This window comes from Abramis brama (assembly GCF_963993115.1).
Source record: "Abramis brama genome assembly, chromosome: 3".
NCBI lineage: Eukaryota > Metazoa > Chordata > Actinopteri > Cypriniformes > Leuciscidae > Abramis > Abramis brama.
In genome coordinates this window covers 35234410-35259512 of record NC_139965.1, presented here as the reverse complement: position 1 = coordinate 35259512, position 25103 = coordinate 35234410, and the positions used below count along the sequence as shown (strand labels likewise).

At 37.7% G+C, this 25103-nt stretch overlaps 1 protein-coding gene across 1 annotated transcript in view; it reads right to left on the bottom strand.

Annotated features, from left to right (window-relative positions):
• The window catches only part of bean1 (brain expressed, associated with NEDD4, 1), a 63385-nt gene that overhangs the window by 14279 nt on the left and 24003 nt on the right, over nucleotides 1–25103 (bottom strand). The window contains exons 4-5 of the mRNA XM_084109826.1: nucleotides 10021–10221; nucleotides 7328–7469 (exon numbers count right to left, since the gene is read on the bottom strand). Coding sequence (XP_083965952.1) covers nucleotides 7328–7469; nucleotides 10021–10221 — 343 coding nt within the window. The remainder of the gene's footprint in view (nucleotides 1–7327; nucleotides 7470–10020; nucleotides 10222–25103) is intronic.

Below are 25103 nucleotides of genomic sequence, written 5' to 3'. Positions count from 1 at the left end.
TGTGCTAATAGCTCCTCTTTCCAAAGTCCTGAAGACATCAAAGAACAGCATAGCGGTGGACTCCATGTTAGAGTCCACATATGTTCATGTAGAATAAACTGGCATGTTCCCAAACGTGGCATGCGGAAATGCCAGGGTAGCCCAGTTCCAACACAGCATAATGGTCCTATGCCAGTCCACATACACACAGGAAAATAAAAAATAAAATTCTTCCTCTAAGCACATATTTTTTTGTAGCCATTTTGCTTTAACTGTGAAGACTGGGTCTGTAACAGTGGCTGAAAGGGCAGGCTGCAATGTGCCAGTGGTGATAAATGCACATTATGATGTGACTGGAGGCTCATCTCCTCTGATCTGAAGAGCGATTCTGCACCCACTCATTTCTGGCACAGATGAATGAAGGCTAGTAGAGAGGCAGGCAGTGATGGAGAGCTCCGTTCGGCTTCAGTGCCTTAGCATCTGTAAGACCTCCCCTCTCAAATGCTTTAAATTCACAGATACCATACAGAACACTATATAACCGTATAACAGTAAAACATAGAACCCTGGAATTGAGGTCTTACAATGGAAGAAGTAAAAATAAATAAAAATAAAAAATAGCAAAATAATATTTTTAAGTAAAGCAATATCACAATAACACACCCATGCTATCAGACACATCAGACCAAAAGCACGATTATCACTGTACGTATGATGAATTGTATAACAGTTAAATAAACTACATTTTAAATGACTTAAATTGTAAATTACATTTTAGACACAATATTGCCGGTTCCGGCTCCATCAACTAAAATAGTTCCAAATGAGGACTTGTTCCGATCCTAAATGAATTAATGCTGTTGTGTTTTAAATAATCGGTTGAATGAATGATTCAATCACTCACAGCCTTCCGTTTGAGAAGCACCCTCAGTGTTGTTGAACGAATCGGCTGAATGAATGATTCAATTATTGTCTGGAAAGTTCACACATTGCCACCTACTGGCGCATAGATGTAGAAAGAGTCAGTGAAAAATCCCCATCACTAAAGACCCGGGTATACTTCATTTTCCGCATTCTGCTTCGACTTGCGCACAGTTGTGCGTATGAGCATTTCAAAGTACACTCCCTTGGCCATGAGCGCAGGAAGATGTGTCCGGCACGTGCACACTATCTAGCGGATTTTGTTTTCAAGTGCTCAAATCCCTCAGGCGCACCATCTGCACGGTCACAAAAATTGGGCTGCACGCAGACGGACTGCCGAAATATACTTTGGGCTTAACCCAGCCTGACAGTCTATCTGGAATGTGTAAACACAGACAAATAAAATATCAGCACTAGGGCTGTGCAACGATTAATCGCATCCAAAATAAAAGATTGTGTTTACATGATATATGTGTGTGTATTGTGTATAATTATTTTGTATATATAAATACACACACATGCATGTATATATTTAAGAAAAATGTACACACATATACACACATATATTATGTAAACACAAACTTTTATTTTGGATGTGATCAATCGTTGCACAGCCCTGAAACACAGTTCAGCCAATCAGATTGGAGGACCGGCACTAACTGTAGTATAATAGGTTTCTTTCCATAAAAATAACTGCATTAGATGCATACTTTTCACAGTAGGATAAAATGTGGTCAAGAGTGTGTAGTGGTAATATTTCATCATCTTGCCACATCATCTCAACAGAGGTGTGCGGGTATGGACCGCCTGTCTCTAATTAAATTTAGTATCTGGACCGAGGGTCGGATATCTCTCCCAAATAGAATTACACACCATTCAGTAATTCTTAATAGGCCTCCAGGCCAGCACTAATATTCTATATCAGTCATAATTTACTTTTTAATAGGAGGAGGCCCTGCTCTTTCAGGTAGCTCTTGCTCTTGTGGAGAGGTAATTTCACCCTGTTAAAAAGCCCCTTCACAGAGCTTTACCAGAGGGCTCTGCCAGCCTAATGGAACTGTCATAGAGATGTAAATACCATTGGCACTTTGTGAAACAAGCCATGAAGGGCAGGCAAGTTGAGCACAAGCATGACCCTAACTAAACATTTCCTCTCTGATACGCACACACAAGCACAAACAGACAGCCACATGCTTAACAATTTAGGCATCTGATGCAACTGAGGAAGCACTTCAGCACTGAGAAAGAATAACTACAGGAGTGATAAATAACCTAACTAGACAAAGTCACTTTGAGAGTAGATTAACTGACTCAACAGTCAGGTCAATCGCATGAAGTCACAAGTCAACCTTCACTTCAGTCAGGTTGAGTCAACATCTTTTACAGCAGCACACCACGGGTTATATTTAAGAGCAGGGAAACATTTACACGCAATCCATTCGATACGGTTCAATATATTCAGCCAGTGGCGCTGGAATGAATTTAAATGGGGATTAAATGGAAAGATGGGCTGGTTACGACATCATCAAGTTCACGAATTATAATTGGCTCATGCTGACATTGCCAGGTAATTTTCCTAAACTGTCCAGCCATGTAACTTAATATTCATGAGCTAAGTCTTCACCTTGGTTCACTTCATAAATATCCAGTTCAAATATATTCGAATTCCATGTTCTTGAAGAATGTTCCACGCTGTCATGACATTGAGATGTAATATCAGATCACCTTTATGTTTTTCACACAAACTTAACTGTTTTTGATGAAGTGTCTAAGTAATGTTAATCTGTAAATTGGGTCTATAGCTCATAAAAACTGAAGAGTAGACTTGAAGTACACTCTCCTGACATCTGAAAGCAATTATTCTTTTTTCTCAAGTCAAATGCATAAATGAACGACAAACATATCGCACTTTCCAGAAAAAAAAAAACTCAAATGAAAGGTTTGTTTTGGCATGTTAGATGCATGTGGGTGTAGCAATGCACATTTCTTTATTTCCCATCTACTAAAAACTGCCAGTGTGCAGTGTGTGCTGTCAAGAGCGCACACTCTCATTCATTTCATATCTGGGAGTCTCTCGGTCCAATCATTTTGTAGGTCAGTGGATAAACGCATGGGTCAGACACCTGTATATTTTTTCTTTCCTAATGTGGCTTAAAGATAAAGTGCCTTTTGCCCTCAAATATAAAAAAAAGAATAAAAACTGAAACACCAGGTACTAAAACTACAGCAATGATAGTATAGTCTATCAGAATGATAGTATAGTCCATTATAGTCTATTGTTCTGTTCTGAGTGCCATGTTTTGGTTGCTTAATTTTTCTCTTACTTTTACTCTCCACTATCATAACTCTCAGGATTTTTCATTGGTCGATCATCATCAGTAACACTATACTAGAAATGCAATTTTAATGCAAGCCAACAGAATATTTTAATACAAGTCTATTTGGTTGAGTAGGCTAAAGGTGACGGTTTGTGCAATACATTCCACAATCACAATGACCTTAAAAGTGGTATTTGAGTTTTAACATCACTGACTTCATTAAGGAATACATTACTGAATAATCAGAAGCTATACACTTCTGTAACGTCTCAAGGTAGAAGAAGATGAAGTTCCAGGCAGAGATCCAAAATACTCAATATTTATTTAAACTGACGAATACTCGAAACAGTGTGCGTGCACAGACAGAGTGCTAAACACAAACATTGACCGACAACTGAAGAGTGAAAAGGGAGAACTTAAATACACAAGATGATTAAACAGATGACGACATGACGAAATGCATCTTGCATTTAGTCAGCAGCCATATCACCCTGTAGCCCAAGACTGGTTGCCCACTGAAGCTAAGCAGGGCTGAGCCTGGTTAGTACCTGGATGGGAGACCTCCTGAGAAAACCAGGTTGCTGCTGGAAGAGGTGTTAGTGAGGCCAGCAGGGGGCGCTCACCCTGTGGTCTGTACTATACTGCACTATACTAATGCCCCAGTATAGTGACGAGGACACTATACTGCCAAAAGAGCACCGTCCTTCGGATGAGACGTTAAACCGAGGTCCTGACTCTCTGTGGTCATTAAAAATCCAAGGATGTCCTTCGAAAAAGAGTAGGGGTTTAACCCTGGCCAAATTTGCCCCATGGCCTCCTAATCATCCTCATATACTGATTGGCTTCATCACTGTCTCCTCTCCACCAATAAGCTGGTGTGTGGTGGGGGTTCTGGCGCAATATGGCTGCCGTCGCATCATCCAAGTGGATGCTGCACATTGGTGGTGGTTGAGGAGATTCCCCCCTTCTATGTAAAGCGCTTTGAGGTCTCAGAAAAAGTGCTATATAAATGTAACAAATGATTAATTATTATTATTATTATGACAACAGGTGATGGTGATACTGATGAATGAACACAGGTGATGTCGGTAATGATAATGAGGAAGATGATTAGCTAAACACAGGTGACTGAACTAAACTAATGAAGATGATGATCTAAAGAAAACAGAACAGAAGAAAACAACTAAAAGTCCATGAAAACGTGACAACTTCAAAACGATTTTGACAATTTTTGAATTTTCCCAATATGTTCTGAATTATATACTACTGTTATGATATCACGAAGACATCAGAATGTACTGTATATCCAATCCCCCAAAAAGTTACAATTGTTTTGGAGTTTATAGTTTCTTAAAATAAAATAATAGAATTTAGAGACTGTAGGATGGTCATAATCATTTTGAAATGTATTGCCTCAGATAATGTTTTTGCATTGATTTTTGTAGTGTGTTAGTGAGGTTCCTTTACATAATCAAATTGCTTTCGTGGAGCTCTTATGAGAAACAAATGCTAAAAACAGCAAATGCCACTACTCATTGGAGCTACTCAATTTTTTTTTTAGAATCTGGTTTTCGCATCCAACCTAAAGTCATTGTATTGAAATGATCTGATAAACAATAAAACCTTTCTCACTCTGAAACATCCCTCTGTGATGGGCTCCCCTACCTGAGAAGAGTATTCTATGGGTCGCTGTGTGAAGGCAGGCAGGCTAAATGGCAAGGAAGGGAACTGACAAATTCTTTGAAGATGCCAATTAGACAAGCTGCCATTTAGATCAAACACACCAAGCCTTTTTCAGTGCAAAGCCATGGCATTTATCAGCAATCCCTGCTTGTTAGGAGAACAGGCTGAAGGCTAAAAGTTGAAGGTGTCCAACCTTCCTAACAGGATGAGAGAACCTTCTGAACAGAGAAAGGAAAAGGACTGAGAGCTGAGAAGAGTGAATACAACTACCCATCTGGTTATTGCAGACTCTTTTTCTTTTTTTGACCATTTCTCTATAATCCCTAAACTTTCAAGTAATACAAAAAAATAAAAAATAACACAGACTCTAGTTTTAGCCAACACATGTCCCTAAAGAGGAGGGTTTGTGTCAACACAGAGCAATTCTGTTTTTTCCAGACTTCATAACTCATTTAACTAGAACAGGTTTCATTCTTCAAACAGACAATTTAAGACTGAATGTCTGCATTCGGTAAGGTGGGTGAAATTTAAGGCTCGGCGAGTGTCTGTCGGGCTATAGTTTTTGTGGTGTGTTCCACACATCGGCTCTTGTTGGGCTCAAGTCAGGGCAGTTTGCCCAATTCAGCATGTTGAATCGCCGCCAGGACCATCAGTGAGAGGGGAACTCTGATTGGGTGTTCAGTTTAGCGAATGAATCAGTGCACGAGAATTAAAGCGAAAGTGATGAAAGAGAGCAAGTAAGTCAAGACGACACAGACAGAAGGCTGATCTAATGTTATGTTATCCTACCCGAGCATTCCAAAACGTGAATATTTTCATAACATCATGAGTCGCTTAAAATGAAGAAAGTCATCAACATAACTGATATTCAAAATGGTAAGCAAAATGGTAATGCGGCTTTGTTTACGTTTCAAATATCTTGTATATCTTTGTTTCGGTTTCTCCTTTTGAATGACGAATATAGACTATTGATAGCTGCTGATATTATAGTCAGTTAATTCCTTACAGAACGCACATGCTAGTTTGCAGTTGGCTGTAGTCTGTGCTGTGTGTTCAGGCGCAGCTTTTTGGTCCAGACGCAGCCGACGAGAGGCGACAACACAGTCGGTTTTCGTCGCCGCTAGTTCTTTGAAGTCGGCTTGGTGTGTCCCAGGCTTTACACTTCAAGTGAAATGAAATATGGAAAATTATGGTGGACTATTTCTATCTTCATCTTCTCAAACTGGCTTTTAGCTTAGTTATCAGACCATGCTATGCTAAAGCCTTTAAAGATGGTGGAAAGGCCAGCAGAATGGAATCCATTAAAGAGGCAGTGTGCCTTCTCTGTCACAGCCGATAAAAGTGATCTCATTACTGATTACACACGCACACGCTTCCTCCTCTTCCTTCCACTGTATATACAGTATATAGGGTACAATGGGGCTAATGGCACACCTTAAGAAAAATGTGCTTTTCACTATTCTCATACTGTATGATTGCAGAAACAAATATATATGAGCAACAGATTTTGTGTATAAATAAATCATAAAAGTGGTTTATTTTGTTTAAAAACCGTAAAAAAGTGTATGAAGTGGCAAGGTGGGCCTTTTACCACACACACGAGGTAAAAGGCTCACCAGCATGGGGCAATAGGCACACATTATTTATGCAATACTTTAGCTAAATAATATGTTTTTAATAATGTCTAAGTTGATACTTGTTCAAAACAAAAAACAAAGATTGCTCTATTTTCTGTTTCTTTTGATAAATAAAATTATTCATTTTTGTTCAGTAAATATACTGTCATTAAAATGTTAATATAAAAATATATTTTGAAAATACATACAATTATTTTAAAAAGTAAATATCCTGAAAGCACTGAAAGAGATCCCACAATAATTTAATTTAGATTTACAGTAGTAACAAATAATATTTTATTATATGATATGATTAATATCATATTTTTTAAATATGATGGTTTCATTATAAATATGGTGATTATCTCACCCAGCTTAATATATGATATTTACCATCTGAATCTAATGTCATGTCAACAAATGGAAAAGTCAGTCAGCTGTTTATTATCATGTTAATTATTGTGCGTTTAGCCCCAAATACAATACTTTTACATATTCTTCCAATAATGAAAAACTGTTGCTCTAATTAGCTTGAAAAAAAAGAAAGAAATTCATTAATAAGACCTCTGTCTCAAAATGTATTCAATAATTTTAGTAATTCTCATTTGCTACTTGAATCTACAACATTTAAAAAACCATAAAATATTAGATCAAAGTAGTCCAGAATCTACGTTCATCTTGAAAAGCGGATGTTTTGGAAAGTGCTGCATGAAGCAAGTTTTTGTAGAGGAAAATAAAATCAAAGGAGCCTTTTACACCGTGGTGCCTTTATGTTGTACCCTATCAATCCAGAGGTAAAATGTTACTCACTGAGGTGGGGAATCTGGGTACATGACGTTGACTTGAGAAAGTGTCTCCACATAGGAGTCAAAGTCAAAAGCAGGGGGAAAGTCCTCAACACAAGTGGACCTCAGCTCTCCAATGGAGCCACCATATGAGAGGCCATCTGGAGCTGTAGAAACAACAACAACAACAAAACAGGTGGATTTCTGTTTCTTATATTATAAGTTTGAGAATTTTAGTGAGACTTTCATACATTGCAAATTGTTTTGTACGTTATTTATTGCCAAAACCAATATTGTCATGCTCTTAAACGGATAGTTCACCCAAACATTTTAATCATCGTCTCACCTCTCTACACTCAAGTCGTTCCAAACCCAAAACACTATTGTTCATCTTTATAACACAAATGATATAAAATATATATAAATATATTTTTAATGAAACCTGAGATATTTTGGTACCTCATTGAAAATCTATTCCACCAAAACTTTGCTGCTTTGTGGTTTAACCCAAGACTTCTAAAAAGAAATGATCACTTTATGTGATAAACAGATTTAATTTTTAGCTTTTATTCACATATATATTGATCAACACACATACATTCAACGCATCAAATATAGTGGAAGCTCAAACATAGTTGATTGATGCTTAAGAACAAGATATGTTCTCACATCACACAAGCACATTCAAGCTTCCATTTTTAATTCCAAAATTAAATCCGTTTATCATATAAAGGGATCTTGTCTCTTCAGAATACTGGGATTAAACCGCTATCTCTTCATGCACTTTTTGAACAATCAACGTCTTGGTTGTGGAGACTTTTAATTGAGGGACAGAAATCTCTCAGATTTAATTAATAACATCTTCATTTGTGTTTCGAATATGGGTTATGGGTTTGGAACGGCATGAAGGCGAGTAAATGATGACAGAATTTTCATTTTTGGGTGAACTACCCCTTTAAAGCATTGCACTAGCAGTGACAATGTAATGTGCATGAAAATATGGTTATGACATAAAACCATTTTCTGTAAAGTGTTAGTTCACCCAAAAATGAAAATTCTGTCATTAATTACTCACCCTTCTGTCGTTCCAAGGCAGTATCTTACGTTGTTCACGTGAGCACAATGATGCATGCGTGTGGTGCTGACATAAGAGCCGACCAATACTGAGCCGGTGTTCTGACGTAGAACCCGGAAGTGCTGCACTGTGTTTACAACGTGAATAGCGTCAGAGACTGACACGGAACAGAAGAAATTGTTAAATTAAGTCGAAAGCTCTCACATTTCATCAAAAAGATCTTCATTTGCGCTCCGAAGATGAATGAAGGTCTTACGGGTTTGGAACGACATGAGTTTTTTTTTTTTTTTTTTTTGGGTGAATTAACCCTTAAAGGTCTGGTACACATAAATACATCAAGGTAAAGGAACATGCAGATATCCAATCTAAAAGATTTTGTCTAAAAAATGTATACCTCTGCATAAAACATACTGCTACATAATAGCATTGTAGGTACAGACACTACCAGTATTTGTAATTGTTGAACAGCAATGAGAATGTGAATGATTTTATTTTATGTGTCCAATTCATTTTAGGTGCCTTATCTATCAATAATTGCCTGGATTAACAAAGTATGCATTACATTGTGACACAATCACAAAACAAACTGCAGTAATGTGCCACATAAATTGTAAAGATCAGAATAAAATGATCATACATAAAATAACAGTTAAATCTTTTCATAGTACATTTAACCCAATCAAAAATAAAACAACAACAATTTTCATAATATAACTGAACATAATAGTAAAAATGTCACTGCATAAGATAAAAAAAGAAAGATAGCACAGAAACACAACAACATACAGTAAGTGTGTTAGATTTCAGTAAAAAAAAAAAATATATATATATATATATAAAACAGAATATGCCCATGGAACATGATAAAATACACCAGTGATTTCTCTGCTAAGACAGTAAAATCCAAAGTACTGTATACCTAAACCTTCAAAATGCTGCAGTTTATAATACAGTCAATGCCAAATAATATAGAAAGAAGGTCTTGCTGGCCATATTACTAACTACTGGGTAAGGCTAACCGATAGACTCAGTAGAGCTATACAAGGACAGGCTTTCGGCTGGCATCATTCTCTGAACTCAAAAAAAAAAAAAAAAATGCATTGAAGGGATGCTTAAGTTTAAAATTTTCAAAATAACATTAACAAAAAAGTATGAAAAACCAACTTGTCATGCATGTCAAACAAATACTTCTGCCACAACACAGTACTTGACAAAAACTAGGTGTTTGGTGTTTTTAGCCCCCAACAGCTCCTTCCAGGCAGCGAGGGGATGGGTAGGTTAAAGGTTGAGGTTAGGGTTAGCTGCCTGGAAGGAGCCATTGGGGGCTAAAAACACCATCGAGCCAAAAACTACACACAGTAGTTTCACAGACAAGGCTTAAGCCTAGTAACAGACTACAATGCATGTTTGAGCTGTTTTAACTGAAAGTAACTTGCACTGACATATATTAAAATATGTCAGAGCCATTGTTTTGTCTCAAGATGCACACCAGTATGTTTTTTTTTTTTCTATATTTTTCTAAAAGCTACTTAAATTTCCTAATTGAACTAAGGGCTGATCCTGGCTTAATCTAAGCCCTGTCTGTGAAACCAGACCTATGTGTTTTTGATATGTTATGGAGCCCATGAAGTTAGGTCACTGACCGTAGCTGGCACGCAGGTGGGGGTTGCGCAGTCGGCTGTCTTTGCGCAGACTGCCCACAATGATGGTGACGCAGGAGAGGAAGAGCACCAGCCCGATGACGATGCCAGCCACCACCAGAGGGGACACCAGCAGGCTGGCTTCATTACCCCCTTCTTGGCAGTCTGGGTACTCATGAGCATGACTGCTCTGGTTTGAGCTCGCTGAATGGAGGACATGGTAGAACCAGAGATGGGATTGTGTGGAGGTTCGAGAGAATGAGGGAAATGAAGAAGGGAAAGAAAGAAGGGAAACAGGAGAGAAAGATGAGACTGATGGTCAGTTTTTAAAGCAGTTTCAATAATTTACAGTAGCAACTGTTACATAAAACACAAAAGATACATTTTCTTCTTTCCCACACAGATCATAATGGTGTGGGATTATGTCAGTTTCTATATAATAACCCTTCTTTGAGACACACAAACACACTCACACACCTACCTCTCTGTGTACCGCAGATCAGGAACGCTCCCCAGACTTTCATCTCTCAGTGGATTAGATTCTCAAGTCTGCAGCGTTAAATTTTTAATCCTGACCCGTTTTAATTTTTAAATATGCGGGTGGAAGACTTTCATTTCAACTCACAAGAAGCCTAACTCCAGCCATTAGCTCCCCTCTGACTTCCTTCACCCTTTCCATTCAGACCAGAGAGAAACCAAAATAAGAAACACACACACACACACACACACACACACACACACACACACACACACACACACACACACACACACACACACACACACACACACACACACACACACACACACCAGAGATACAGTCAGATTCAATAAAGCATATTGGGAAAGATGATGATATTAACACTCTGTGGGCTTGAGGCCTCCAGCCCTTCCTGGAGATAAACAAGACTGAAATCAAATCAGTGAATCTGTGGGGCCAGCAGTGCTTGAATGGTAACCATATTTATTCTAAGGACAAAGGAAACATTTGGAAGTGTTTAGTGTGATCAAAAGGTCACCCAAGGTAAACAAAACACTTCAACTTTCTCAATACATTGCACATCACCTCATATCTCAAAGAATCTGAAAACAGTTTGTTCGAAGATTTAGTCTCTCTAAGCCCCTCCTTTCCCAAAACTACTCCATTGGCCAAGGCTGTTGCGATTGGTCTACTGCTTACAGCGCATCGGAAATGAAACGGCCATAACCATATCTGAATTTTAGCTCCAGAGGCTTCATCAGCACTTGTATACATACAATGATGGCGTCGGTTTTCCATATCAATTCCAGCGCAAGTCTTCATCCTTTTGAAGAGCATGCAAAGTGAATCTGCAGCAACACGAACCAAACTCTTCCAGGCCTCAGCTACAACTACAGTGTTTGAGGGCGGTTCAAAGTAGACACTGTTTGAGGAAAGCCAATGAAGCCCATAGGCTGGAATTATGCAAATATCACACTGTTACGTGATTATGTAACAGGAAGCGAAACAGAATTTGCCGATGACTCGTTTCGGCAGTTTAGAATTGATTCTTTCGTTTAGGAGACAACAACTTTATTTGTCGTGCACTTTGATCTTTAAAACTTTGCAGACCTTTTACATTAATAAACTGCTAAAGAAATGTAATGTTCAAAAAAGCATAAAAGGGGCAACTTTAATGGTTGAGCTATATCTTGATTTAACTGATCACATTTTCTGCCTGGAATGATTGAGCAAAATATCACACCTCACTGATACCAAACAAGGCCACAGGTAGTTCAAAATACTAGAAAGACCCAACACAAAATAATCACAGTCAATCAAAAGACCTCGACATCAATAATTTAACACTTTTAACATCACATGCGCTTTCTCACACAAGGAGCAACAGAAAGAGTAACTAAAAGGGTGTTGAGGTCACTTGAATATTTGCTATTTTGAACTTGTACTGTTAGCAATTATTACTTATTTTTTTACTGAATATATTTAAACTTTATAAAGATCACGATTCTTTTTAAGGACAATGTGTAATATGGGTTTAAAATATAAATTCATCAAAAAAAGTATATATTTTTTATATTTTGATATATATATATTGCACTCAGAGAATGAGTGAATATCACCTGTGCTGCGTTGCAAACACTTGGAAAAGAAACTGAGGTGCTAAATGTTGGTCTGTTAAACTTTGTGAAGGTGGAATACAGCAGTGTTGTTAAAACACCTCAATGCTCATGAGAGACATTAGAAACGTGCTGTGAAAAACACGGCTGTGTATCAGACTTGGTTAATTATTATTAGTTCACAAACCTTCACAATTATTTAAACTACAGAATAAATAAATGAAGCAGTGGTATCAGTCAAATAGTCATTAAAATGTACTTTCAAAGACACTACTGTTAAAAAGTTTGGGGTCATTAATTTCTTTTAAAAACAGTCAATACATTTATCTATCTTTTGAACATTCTATTCATAAAAGAATCCTGAAAGAATGTATCAAAAATATTAAGCTGCACTGTTTTAAACACTTATAACAATAAAAAATGTTTCTTGAGCACCAAATCATCATATTAGAATGATTTCTGAGGATCATGTGACAGTGAAGACTGGAGTAATGATGCTGAAAATTCAGTTATTATAGCACAGTTATTTTAAATCGTAAATATATATTACAATATTATTGTATTTTTCATCAAATAAATGCAGCGTTGGTGAATGGTGAGCATAATAAAAACATATATATATATATATATATATATATTTTATTTTTTTTTTAATTACCAAGCAAACCAACTTTTGAATGGTAGTGTCACAATCACGTTCAGTCCGTTTTGTTTTCATTCATGTTTCATTGTATTTCATTCCCTTTGTTCTAGTTTCCCGCCACTCGACAGTCACCATGGACATTAACTTCATTTATCACAGCTGTTTGTCATTTAGTTAATCGTCACTAGCCGCGTTTCCATTACCCTTCAAATAGTGCAAATTGAAATTGCGAATTGAAAATACGCCCAATGGAAACGCGTCAATTTCGCAAAAACTCCCATTTATCGCAAAAAAGTTTTTACGCTCGCATGAGGTGGTTTTTCAGGCAATTCGAAAAATAAATATTTCGCAAAACTGCAATGGAAACAGTTTTTGCGCATTTACAGGTCACCTGACGTAGATGACGCGGTGTGTTTGGACATAATACGAGACAGAGTTCTTTATTAAATTCATATAAGACAAAAGAATTACAGGAATAATGGATTCTAAACCTCAAATAAATGCCACAATCAAGACCTCGAATCAGAAATGAGGGAGAAACACCGAGAAACACCTCATATGTGCCGCTCACAAGTATAATAAGGGTCGTTCCTTACCATTAATGCTTGGAAACACACATACATCTCCTTCGATTAATAATAATGGCCAGTGCAGTGGCTGGGATTAGTACATAAACCTACCAACATCCATCGCCATGGTTTTTGGAATGATTTTACTTATCGCGAGAGGAAAAAATGAAGTTTTAGTCGCATAACATCGGTTAATGGTAACGCCGTCATTTCGCAATAGTTTTTTGTCGACATTTAGAAAAAAATCGCAAAAGTTTTGCGCAAATCTGTAATGGAAACGCGCCTAGTGTGTATTTAAGTTCCTGTCTGTGTTCTGTTTAGTTGTCCGGTAATGTTTGTGCACAGCCCACTGTCTCGCACGTTAAGTATCTTGTTCTGTGTTGCTTAAATAAACCCTGTGCTAATACCTGATCTTCTTCATCTTCCTTGGATCATTGCATTACAGCTACAGACTAATTCTAACACTAAAACTATTTTTTGTAGAAGTGAATATGTAATTAATTTAGTATGTGAATTCAGTTTTCTTTTCTCCTGGGTAATTAGCAGTGGTTAAATGTCACTACTTTGAATTCAACTCATTCATCTATGTGTTCAGATCTGATTTATTAGCATTACTGTGTACTAATCCGTGGGTGGTCAGTGCTGGTTGACAGTGAGGTCTCTAAAGGCCACATGGTTGTGTCTCCAAGGCTACAGCAGCATGGAAACCTCCAGGCATCCAGCTGGTGTATGCTAACATGTCTGCTGTGTCCTCTTCCTCAAGATGTGTGCTATTATGTGCTGAATCTGACTGAGATTGCATTTGGGAGATCAGTTCACTCCGGTCAGACTGGATTCAGTCAAAGCGTGTGGCTTATGTAAGTAGTCATGTCCTTCTGCTGTCCTTCCCTCTAGCCCTTGCATCCTTGTCCTGTCTAAGATAAAAACTCATGGCTTTATGCATAAGGTTGCAGCAGACTAACATGCAACTCTATTGCACAACAACTTACAACAACGTATGCTTTTTCTGCTCTTCTTTAGCCTCTTTTACACACACACACACACACACACACACACACACACACACACACACACACACACACACACACACACACACACACACACACACACACACACACACACACATTCTTGTACATGAATGAGGACATTCATTGACACAATGCCATCTCTAACCGCTTACCCTAACCTTACCCATCACAACTAAGTGCCTAACCCGAACCCTTACCCTAAACCTACCCTTAACCTAATTATAACCTTATCCCTAAAACCAAGTATTGACCCTCAAACAGGCCTTTAAAGGGGTCTCAGAAAGTGAGGACAGGCCAAAATGTCCTCACTTTGCACTCCAATGGTCTAAAACTCAAACTGGCCCTCACAAAGATAGTTGTACAAGCGCACACACACACACGCACACACACACGCACACGCACACGCACACACACACACACACACACACACACACACACACACACACACACACACACACACACACACACACACACACACACACACTTCTTCTCTTCCTGCTCTTGTCATGGTTCCCACTGGGAACAATCCAATTTTGTGCCATATATTTCCAAAACTACAGCCCACATTTTGTGTTCAAAATTAGGTACTTTCTCACACTCCTATTTTCAGTTCTACACTAAGAAAATACTACTCTAAAACTGTTTTCTTTATTGTCTTTTTGCAGTAAAAAAAATAAAAATAAAATAAATCCAAGCATTCTTAAAACAAGATATATATTTTTTACACAAAACAGACAAAATATACTATAATGTTTAAGGTAAATTCTTACAGTTTTTCTGAATTGCTAAAACACATTTCTTGAAACCATCACTCACTTTCTCAAAACATTAAACACAAAACCAAAGAACCTCAGACTCTTCTGGCAAGATCAAACTATTGCCTCAAAAACATTTTATCTGTGCTCAAAATCATACAATGCTTTCAGATCATACACACGAGTCAATATTATAAACACTACAGATCATTCGTTAGACACTACAGACAAAAATGGAGAACACGGAATCCAAAGCATGCAGTTACAGAAAAAAAGCTTGCAATTACAGAAAAATGTATAGTAATCACAGCTTACAGTAGTAAGATGAATAAGTTGTATACTGTGGACTGCAAATAGTATTATACTGAATATTGTAGTATTGAATGTCTGTATATTCAGCTCTTGCATACTGTGAAAATACAGTGACCCAACTGCAAAAGCCAAAAAGGTTACAGTAAAAAAACTCTAAATGAAAAGCATGTTACAGTCACTCAGAAGAGTTGTGCAACAAAATCAAGGTCAGTGAGAGATTGATTCTGCTTCAGGATCATGTCTTCATGTTGGTCCGGCCGGAGGACTTTGTCCACATCACAGACAATGTCATCTCAGGCAAAGATAAAAACCCTAAAGCAGATCCAGCCTTGACAACATTCTCCACACCTTTGCTCTTTCTCATCCTCTTCCTCCTTGTTCACCACCTCTTATACACATACTCTTCCTCCTCTACCTCTTATATTGTTTCCATTGTTCCAACATTTTGAGTCAGTTTTGGCTCTGAACTGACTTGTATTACAGTTGGTTTGGTCACATCATTAGAAATAAGTGTGAACTATTTTGAGTTGTTGTGTGTAAACGATGACAACTGTGTTGTAGTTGTGTTTAACTTTCGAATACCTGTGTTTAACGTTTTGAAACATAAGTGCATCACAGTGCGAAATATGTTTTAATGAGTGAGAATGTGTTTAGAGTTTTGAAAAAGAGTGCATGAGATTTGCAAACAGTGTTTTAACTACCTGAACTTGTTTAATGTTTTACAGAAAGAGAGATTTATTTGACAAATTGTTTTAGATTGCTATTGCAATTATTCTCAATTGCTATTGAGAATTTGGTTTAGTGTTTTAGCAATTCAGAAAAACTGTAAAACAAGTCTTACAAGGGTAATACAATTTTCCTTCTTTTTGTTCCCTGTAAAAATACCGTAACTTTTCAAAACTCTCTACTGAAAAGTCTGCTGAAACTGAGTGTTAAAAAAGGCTTGCTCTAAAATGATTCGATTTCTGACCCACTCAAACCCAAACTGTAGTTATAAACTGTTTAAATAATCCAGTATTATGCATGATTCTTCAAAAAAGGGTACATTGCAAAAGACAAAAAGGCTTTTCCATGTTGCTGAAGTGTTCAGGCAAGGCAACAATAGACTCAGTGCCGAAAACTCTACTTGGACCTACGCTCCTGCTACACGTCACCACTCTGCTCACGTGGGCAGTGTGAATAACCTGTTCATTTGGACTGCTTATGTGATGATTTGCGGTGCAGTGTGAAAAATGTTGAAGGGTCAGTGAGAGGGTGGAAAAAGTTTATATAAAACTGTATTATGATGTAAGTACAGTAAGTATACGTGTATGTTCTTCACATAGATTTACTTTGGTAGCCCTCAATTCAAGATTTTTCCTGTCATTTGGACTCATTATATCATCTCAAGCTGACACTAAGAAACCAACCAAACACATATTTCAGATCATAAGACAAAATTCCAACACTTTACCACCTCTCTATGTGAACAAGCTAAACACGATTCAGGAAATTAGAAATTAAGTATCATGGCTAGAAGATTTCTCTATAGCGGATATTACAGTAGGGCCAGATTTACAAACAGCTTGCTCCAGCGCAAACCCTATTTTGGCGTTAAAAAACTACTGCCAGGATTTACTAAAGACACGCTGCAGTGAAAAATTAGCACTTAAAAGGCTTGGACAATTATTTTTGCTGCTGACCTTATTGCATATGCATTTGTAGGATTTTCCCTTTTAGATGTAAAATGTTTGGGAGGAAAGTATTTCAATTTTGGTTTGCGCTAGTCACATTACTGGTATTAGCGCCATTATTTACCATTTTGTGCCATTTTGATTTGCACTGGATTCACAAAATCTTGCTTGATTAATTAAAATTAGTTCAAGAACGGAAAGACCATGACATAGGTTCAGGTCTCATTTCAGGATAGTCAGCAGCAAACAATGTCCAAGTTTTGTAAGGGCCTTTATATTAGGGAGAGTAAAACCATTGAGTGAGATTTTATCTGAGGACTTCTCAGTGTGATTACTGTCCACATAAATAAATACTTGCAGCAGCATTTACAGAAACATAAGGACTTCATTTAGATCTCTCAGCAACCAGAATGAAAAGTGTGTGAAGAGAAGGTCACTCCTACCCACACATCCAGCAGCACACACAACAACACACACAGGAACAAATACACACACGCCTCTAGAAAGCTGATTCTAATAAACACAAGCCCTGGTTTGTCTCACTGAATATTATATGAATAACAAAGGAGAGCACAAACAGTACTACAAATCAAATGTGACGAATCTAAACAAATGATTAGTCCAACCATAGCTCAATATTAGAGTAAGAACAAATGCAGTACAGTGGGGGTCCAAAAGTCTGATCTAGATTTTTTCTCTCTCTCTCTAATTAAAGGAAGACAAACCAAATAAGACATTCTGAAATTCATGTAATTTATTTTTCAATTCAACTTGTAATTCTGGTAATATACTTTGTAATTAAAATGTTGCATGTTGTATGAAATAATTTTCAGACTTTTCCCACTTTTCCCTGTTTGTACAACTAATGCAAATATTCATACATGATATTCTGTAACCTATAACATACACACCTAAATAAAGCATACATTCTCACAGGAAGAATACTAATGTGGCTCACTACGTCAAAACAAAGTGCAAAACAAAGTTTAGAAGGCGCTGCAGTCCTGTATGTGAAACCATTGTTCTGGAGTGTAAAGAGACACACAGGCAGCATGTAAACACAGCAGGAGACAGGATGTCTTGATCAAAAAATCTGTAAATATCATTGTTGTGATTATTTGGCCCTCTAAGAGTACAAGTAACTGTCATTTTATGGCTTGTTGGGTTGCCACACTCTGCAATGATGTGAAGTGGCAGGGGTTTTAGAGGCTAAAAATAACAAGAGAGAAAAATGTGAAGTAAGTGACCTGAGAGGAAAATTGTAAGAAGGAAGTATAGAATATTATCATATTATGGGGTGTCTGGGTGTTTGAGTATGACCCATCTAAAACAGAGCAGGGTGATAATACATGTGTGATGCTTTTTAGTTTTAAAACTGAAACAACTGAAATACATTCAAATGTGTGGGGTCAGTAAGATTTATATTGTATTAATATTTCTAAAATATTACTGTTATGCAGCCTTGGTGAGCACTTTAACTTCTTTCAGGACTTTTTAAAAAATCTTACCAACCTCAAACATTTAAATGGAGGTGTATGTAAACTTTTTTATTTAAATTTTTTGAAACTGTTGAGAAATAAGTTACTGATCAAATAAAGCTTTTACTCTTACAGCACGCCAATTCGGAGCCAGCTAACCCCATGAAATGTTATATATATATGGACAAGTACCACATAAGTAAACTTGTAAATGTGCTTCACACCTTCAGTACAATATAAACTTGCCTCATACAAGCTTCTCCTGAGCCTCATGAGAAATGCCATCTGCCAGAGTCGTTAAAAGTTGACATAACCTTTTACTCATTTCCACTTCTGGGTCCTAAGAGATCCAGCTAAGAAGGACGTGACAGATAGTGCAAGCCTTGACACATCCTTCAATCTCTCCAGCTGACCCAGATAACACAGATCATGATTGAAAAAGTCTACCAGGCTTCTAAAATTGTAAAAAAAAAAAAAAAAAAAAAAAAAAGCCTATTTAATATTGTCATATTAGTCACATATAGGGAACATTTTTTTAGTATACACTTGTCACATGTATGTTCTGTTTAGTTCAGTTTCTGTGTTGTCTGTATTAGTTCTCGTTAGTCACTAGCAGGGCCGTCGCTAGTGGGGTGAAAGGTATTCTAAAGTATGATTTTTAGGTATTCTAAAAATCTAAAGTATTTATGAATTATTCAGTCAGTGACAAACATCAGATGGACCCAATAAAATTGTAAGTCCCACCCCAGCTCGTGAACAGAACCAATCAGAGTTGAGGCGGCAGCTGCCTGAAGTTAAAGGTGCCCTAGAATGTGTTGAAATACGGTAATATTTTAATTTTGTCTCTGATATCTACATAGAGAGTATGGCTTATTTAAGGGCATTTAAAATGTCCAGATATGGTTTTACAGGTCCATTTTCAACCCTAGAAATTGGCCCGAGAATGAAATGGTCTGTTTTTACCTTATTTGGAAGGGTCATGAATAGTAATGAGGAGTTCTGCTCTGATTGGCTGTTTCACTGCGGGCTCATAACAGTAGCTCAGAGTGACAGCAAAAAGGTCCCTGATGTCCAGCGTGACAATGGAGAGATTAGGCGTTCAACTGTACATCAGAGTCCTGCACGGGTCCGAATTTGTAAATCCGCACCCGCAGTGCTTCAAACCGCATCCGACCCGTTTTCCGACAGCAGCACTAATTAAAATCCGCACCCGACCCGCTTAAAATAGAACCGCCACCCGACCCGCACCCGAAATAAAATAAGTTTAGCCAATCACATTATAGACACAATTACAAAAATGTTTATTGCCAGGTCATACAGAAGTTATTACACGACAATTAACACAAGGACAACTTCAGCCGAAGCTGTAAAAAGGCCGGTACATGAAGAACATGGCTAACGTTACCACAAAACTGAGTAGCCTTGTAACATTTTACCAATCGAACAGACGCGGCTACAACACTATATCTGCCACGCAATTTCGTCTAGCCTATATCTGACAATTTTGGGTTCAAACACGCCCTGCACACCACACATACTTAACAGTGTCAAATTTGAAAAATACTGTTCGATAGAACTGCTTGGTTTGTTACCACAGTTATCTGCGTGCTTCCTCGGCGATGAAGTTCCACATTTGCGGCTATCCAACACGAAAATGCATGCAGCAAATAAGCCTTTCACAATATTTTCTTCAGATAACTCCAAATTTCTCCCACACACATGCATCCATGATGCATGTGTGCATGATCTGAAAGCATTGTTTGATTTTGAGCACAGATAAAATGGTTTTGAGGCAATTGTTTGATTTTGCCAGAAGAGTCAGAGGTTCTGTGAATGTGGTTTGAAAATTTGGTTTTGTGTTTAAGGTTTTGAGAAAGTAAGTGATGGTTTCAAGAAATGTGTTTTAGCAATTCAGAAAAACTGTAAAGACATTGTATCCATCACCCTCTCCTTCGTCGTGCTCTTTCTGACCATGACAACACTGTAAAAAAGTGGCTGCCTTAAATTTTTAAGTACAATCAACTTGGATGTTTAAGTCATTTCAACTTAAATTGCATTAAACTGACTTAAAGAATGTGTTGAATCTTGTGTAAAAGCTGAAATTTGCTTAAATACATAGTTCTGGCATTAAACTCTGGCACAGGCTGATAAGTCTTTGACTCATTTGGTAGCAATCACATCATTATCTACATGGCACAGTTGATTGGTTGCTGTTGCATCAGCGTCCAATGAGCTGCAGCTCAACATTCAAACAAATACCGGGATTAGCAGTCTGTAGCACACTTTCAGAAACCCTCCACCTTCCCCAGCTCCACCTGTATAGATCTGCTACGGGGGTTAAATCGTCTATGTTATGTGCCACAGCAGCAGCAGCTTGTCTTACATGCTCATGTCTGTGACTGTATTGGCAGTAGCAAGTCTCAGTACTTGAACTGCAGCAGCAGCAGCAGCGTAGCAGATCTATTCCACCAAGGCCAAATTCATTAACATTGCCATATCCATAACCATGCCAATCTCTCCGAGAGTTGTCATGATATAACTCATTTTTATGAGTTAAAGCAATGTAAAAAAAAACATGTTGTTATAACTTATTGATCATATAATTTGTTACAGAGAATAACTGGTTTAGAATTAGATTAAATGAGCTTTTAAGGAAAGAAATGGCATGAGAGTTGTGTAAAATGTCTAACATCACAGATCTTATGTTTTCAAATCTGTGATGCAAAGCAGGCAAAGGACTGATGAGATAAGACAGTGGGAAGAGCCCTTAGTGACAAGGTCACAGGATGGACAGACGTGTTGTCCAGAACACACAATCCATTCTCATAAAGCTGGAGAGGGTCGCTCCAATGAACAGCTATTGATCCAGGCTTTGGTGTTTTGTTTCCTTTTAAATCAAGAGAGGATTTTCATGCTTTGACGCCTCGGTGCTATCTTCTTTCCAACAACCCATTTAAAATCAGACAAGCACTTGGACTTAAAATAATGAAGGATTAAAATAATAAAGATTATTTACTCTAACTGTGGATAATACTGCTATAATTAATATTTGGAATGAAAATTATCACAGGGCTTATATAACCAACAGAGGAACAACAGTAATAAAAAACTAATAAGACTGCAAAAATTTACCCAATTATATCGTAATGAAATACAGAAGCTAATATTAGAAACAAATAAAGTGAGGCAAATTATTGCAACGGTTGAGTTATTACTGCTATAGTCTCTTGTGCACATTAATTGTGCATATTATTGTCTTTTTCATGCTCTCATAAATATCAGAATAAATCTCACTAACAACAGTTTATTTCCCTCAGAAGAAGCCTAAACTCTAACCCCAACTGTTCAGAGGCCTTTATAGGGACACGTCTGCAGAAGCAGCAGTGCTAAACTGTCACTGTTCAGTTCAGGACATCAGTGTGTTGATTTAGCAGCAGCAGTGCAGCTTCCGAGTATTGAGCAAATGTCAACTCTGATCCAAGATCAGCACTGTGGAAAGCATTAGGCAGTCATGTCAAATGAGCCACTGAGCGAGGGGAAGCATGGAAAGCCATCAACACAAAAAAACCTCTTGTTCCCTCATGCCAAGGGCAAGTCTGGGCACACACCTTCCTATAACAAAGACTTACGAAGTAAGGAAGAGTTCATCACAAAATGAAAACTGTTATAAAAGTAGTCCACACAGTGGATTATATTATATAAGTCTTCTGGAGTCATACGATAGCTTTTCATTATTAAAGGGGAAAGAAATCCCTCTCTTGGTGTTTTCAAAGGCTATTCTTCAAAATGGCACCATATGCCGAGAAACGACACATATAAACCAGTGATGGCATTAATGATTGTAATCCTGGCGCCAAGAGTGGGGCTGATGTGTGAGATTCAGTGAAGGGAAATGCTCCTCTCATAAAGCCATCACATGTCTTCAGAAGACTTAGTAAAAACCTAGTGCATGAGTCATATGGACCATGCCAACTTATACATTTTTATTTTGTGCTTACTAAATAGATAGTTCATCTAAAAATGAAAGATACGCCATCATTTATTCACCTTCATGTCATTCCAAACCTGCATTATTTTTGTAAAACCTGTCTTTTTTTTGTGTGTGCCTATGATGAAAGTCAATGTTCTTCCAATTTAATCTCATATGTTCCACAGCAGAAGAAAGTAAGTCATACAGGTTTGGAACAACATAAGGTTGAGTAAATCATGACATAATATTCAATTTTGGTGAATGGTGCCTTTAAGCTTGACGGACATGGTCATTAACAAATTTGCATAAAAAAAATATTCACAAATTCTCCTTTTGCATACATAAAAATAACAGCATACATACTTGAAATGGCTCGAGGGTGATAAAATGACAGACTGTTCCTTTTTCGGTCTACTATCTCTTAAATGTTTACTAACACCTGAACACAAATAAATCTAATGCACATTGTGATATAATTTTTTTTGTTGTTGTTGTTCCAATAAAAACATTCCTGTCAATGATTTATAGATTTAACACTGAGAAAATCAGTGTTATACTTGTATGAATCATGTTGTTATAAATGCAATGTGTTTTGAATCTACACAAAATATTCATGCTTTAAGTCAAGTCAAGTCACCTTCATTTATATAGCGCTTTTAACAATATAGATTGTTTCAAAGCAGTTTTACAGTGATAATAGGAAATTAAAGTAACAGAGATTGTTTTGGCTTTACAGCAGCTCTAGAATAAAGTTATTGTCCAGTTAAAGTTAGTTTTGATTGATTCACTTCCGTTGCAAAGATCATTAGTCATTAACTTAGGGGCCCGCTAACATGACACCGTTCTCTAACAGAAAACCCTTAATGTGCTCCGGCACGCTCATTCGCACAACAACAGTGCCTGGTGGTTTGAGAACGCAAACCTTGAAATAGGTTCCAAGGTGCTCTCTGCGCAAACTTCAAAAACGCAAACCTGTGAAAACGCTGACAGCGTGCACATGCATATTACGTGTTTAGTCTATAGGTATGCACGTTTGAATATATATATGTGCGCAGGCCTATAGTCTTTCTTTACAAATTGACCTCAACAAATTACTTGTCTGGCCTTAAAAATGTATAATACAGAATTATTTATCGCTTCCGCGTAGCCATGTGAACTGGAATTATTTTGACAGCGTTTTATCTGTACAGAGGTAAAGGGCAGGGAAAGAGGCCTTCGCAGGGGAGAGACTAGTTGACACTTCAGGACTGCGTTGCCGTCGTGTCCAGGCGCAGGTCCTTTATACTGTTTGTAGATTGTACCTTGTTACCCTAAAATGTGTGTTCATAGTTCATACCCAAACAAAACATGGCAAAACCGGATATAACTGACATTCAAATTTCATAATCTTCTGATCTATGTTCATTACACTGGTGTATTTCCTCTAAACTGTGTGCGCACACACATACACACCGATACACACCCACACAACAGTTTGGATGAGCTGTTCACAGCTGGCGTAATGCATTCATAATATTTCCCCTGCAGGGCCTTTAATGTGAGTGTGCGCGGATAAGCAGAAGAGTCAGCGGTGATCCTGCAGGCCTGTAACGGATGCTGGCTGTTTGCTCTGTGACGGATGGTGGATAATGGATCTGATTGTGGCAATGATGTTTGCTCCCGTCCGCCGCCTGTGCTGAAGGCAGTCTCTGGGAACACTGTGTCACTGTCTGGCCTTGTTTGATGAGGTTTGTTACTGGGAAGTCTGTCTGTCAGCATGCTGGGCTCATTCTAACCACCCCAAATCGACAGAACTGTGGGCTTCAGCAGCTCAAGGTCAATCTGTACCCAGCGCCATCTGACTCGGCCTGGACAACAGCTGCTGACCAGAGAGCAAGAAACTATAAAGCATTGGGGCAGCAAGCGAACACACGTATAAGATACCGAGAAACATGAATCACACTGACACAATGCATGCACACATTAGGGTAAAAATAAGTAGTAGGAGATCTGCAACAGGAGGGGATAGCTGCAACATTTAGCTTTAGCTCCTTAGCTTTAGCTTTAGCTTTGGTTGTGTTTGTGCAGAATTTAACAAAGCCGCAAGAACACTGTCCTGTGTCATGCCTAGCAACACCATTAGCTATTCTAAAATCACTGTAAACTACAGATTCACTGGGCTTATTGCTTTTATAAACCGGCTACATATACTTGGCAAGATTTATTACAATTAACACACAGCAATAAAAATGTAATAAAATATTAATAAAATTTTTTTTAACTAAATTATTATTATTTTATTTTTTTAACTAAAACCTATAGTCTTACATAAAATATGCATCAAACGGCAAGTGACCCAAGGAGCAAAGTTGATGTGTACACTAATGACATGACTTTTCATGAATAAGTATCATTACACCTAGCTGATATATCAGTCATCCCATTTACCCCCCTAATAGGTAAACTTGCAAGACATGGAAAAGCAAATGCATGGTAGTAAATATGTTGTCAGTTATCGCGTCAAAATCATGCCAAGCAATTCCTCCATTCTATCAAAAGACTAAATCATTGCTTTTGGTTTGCAC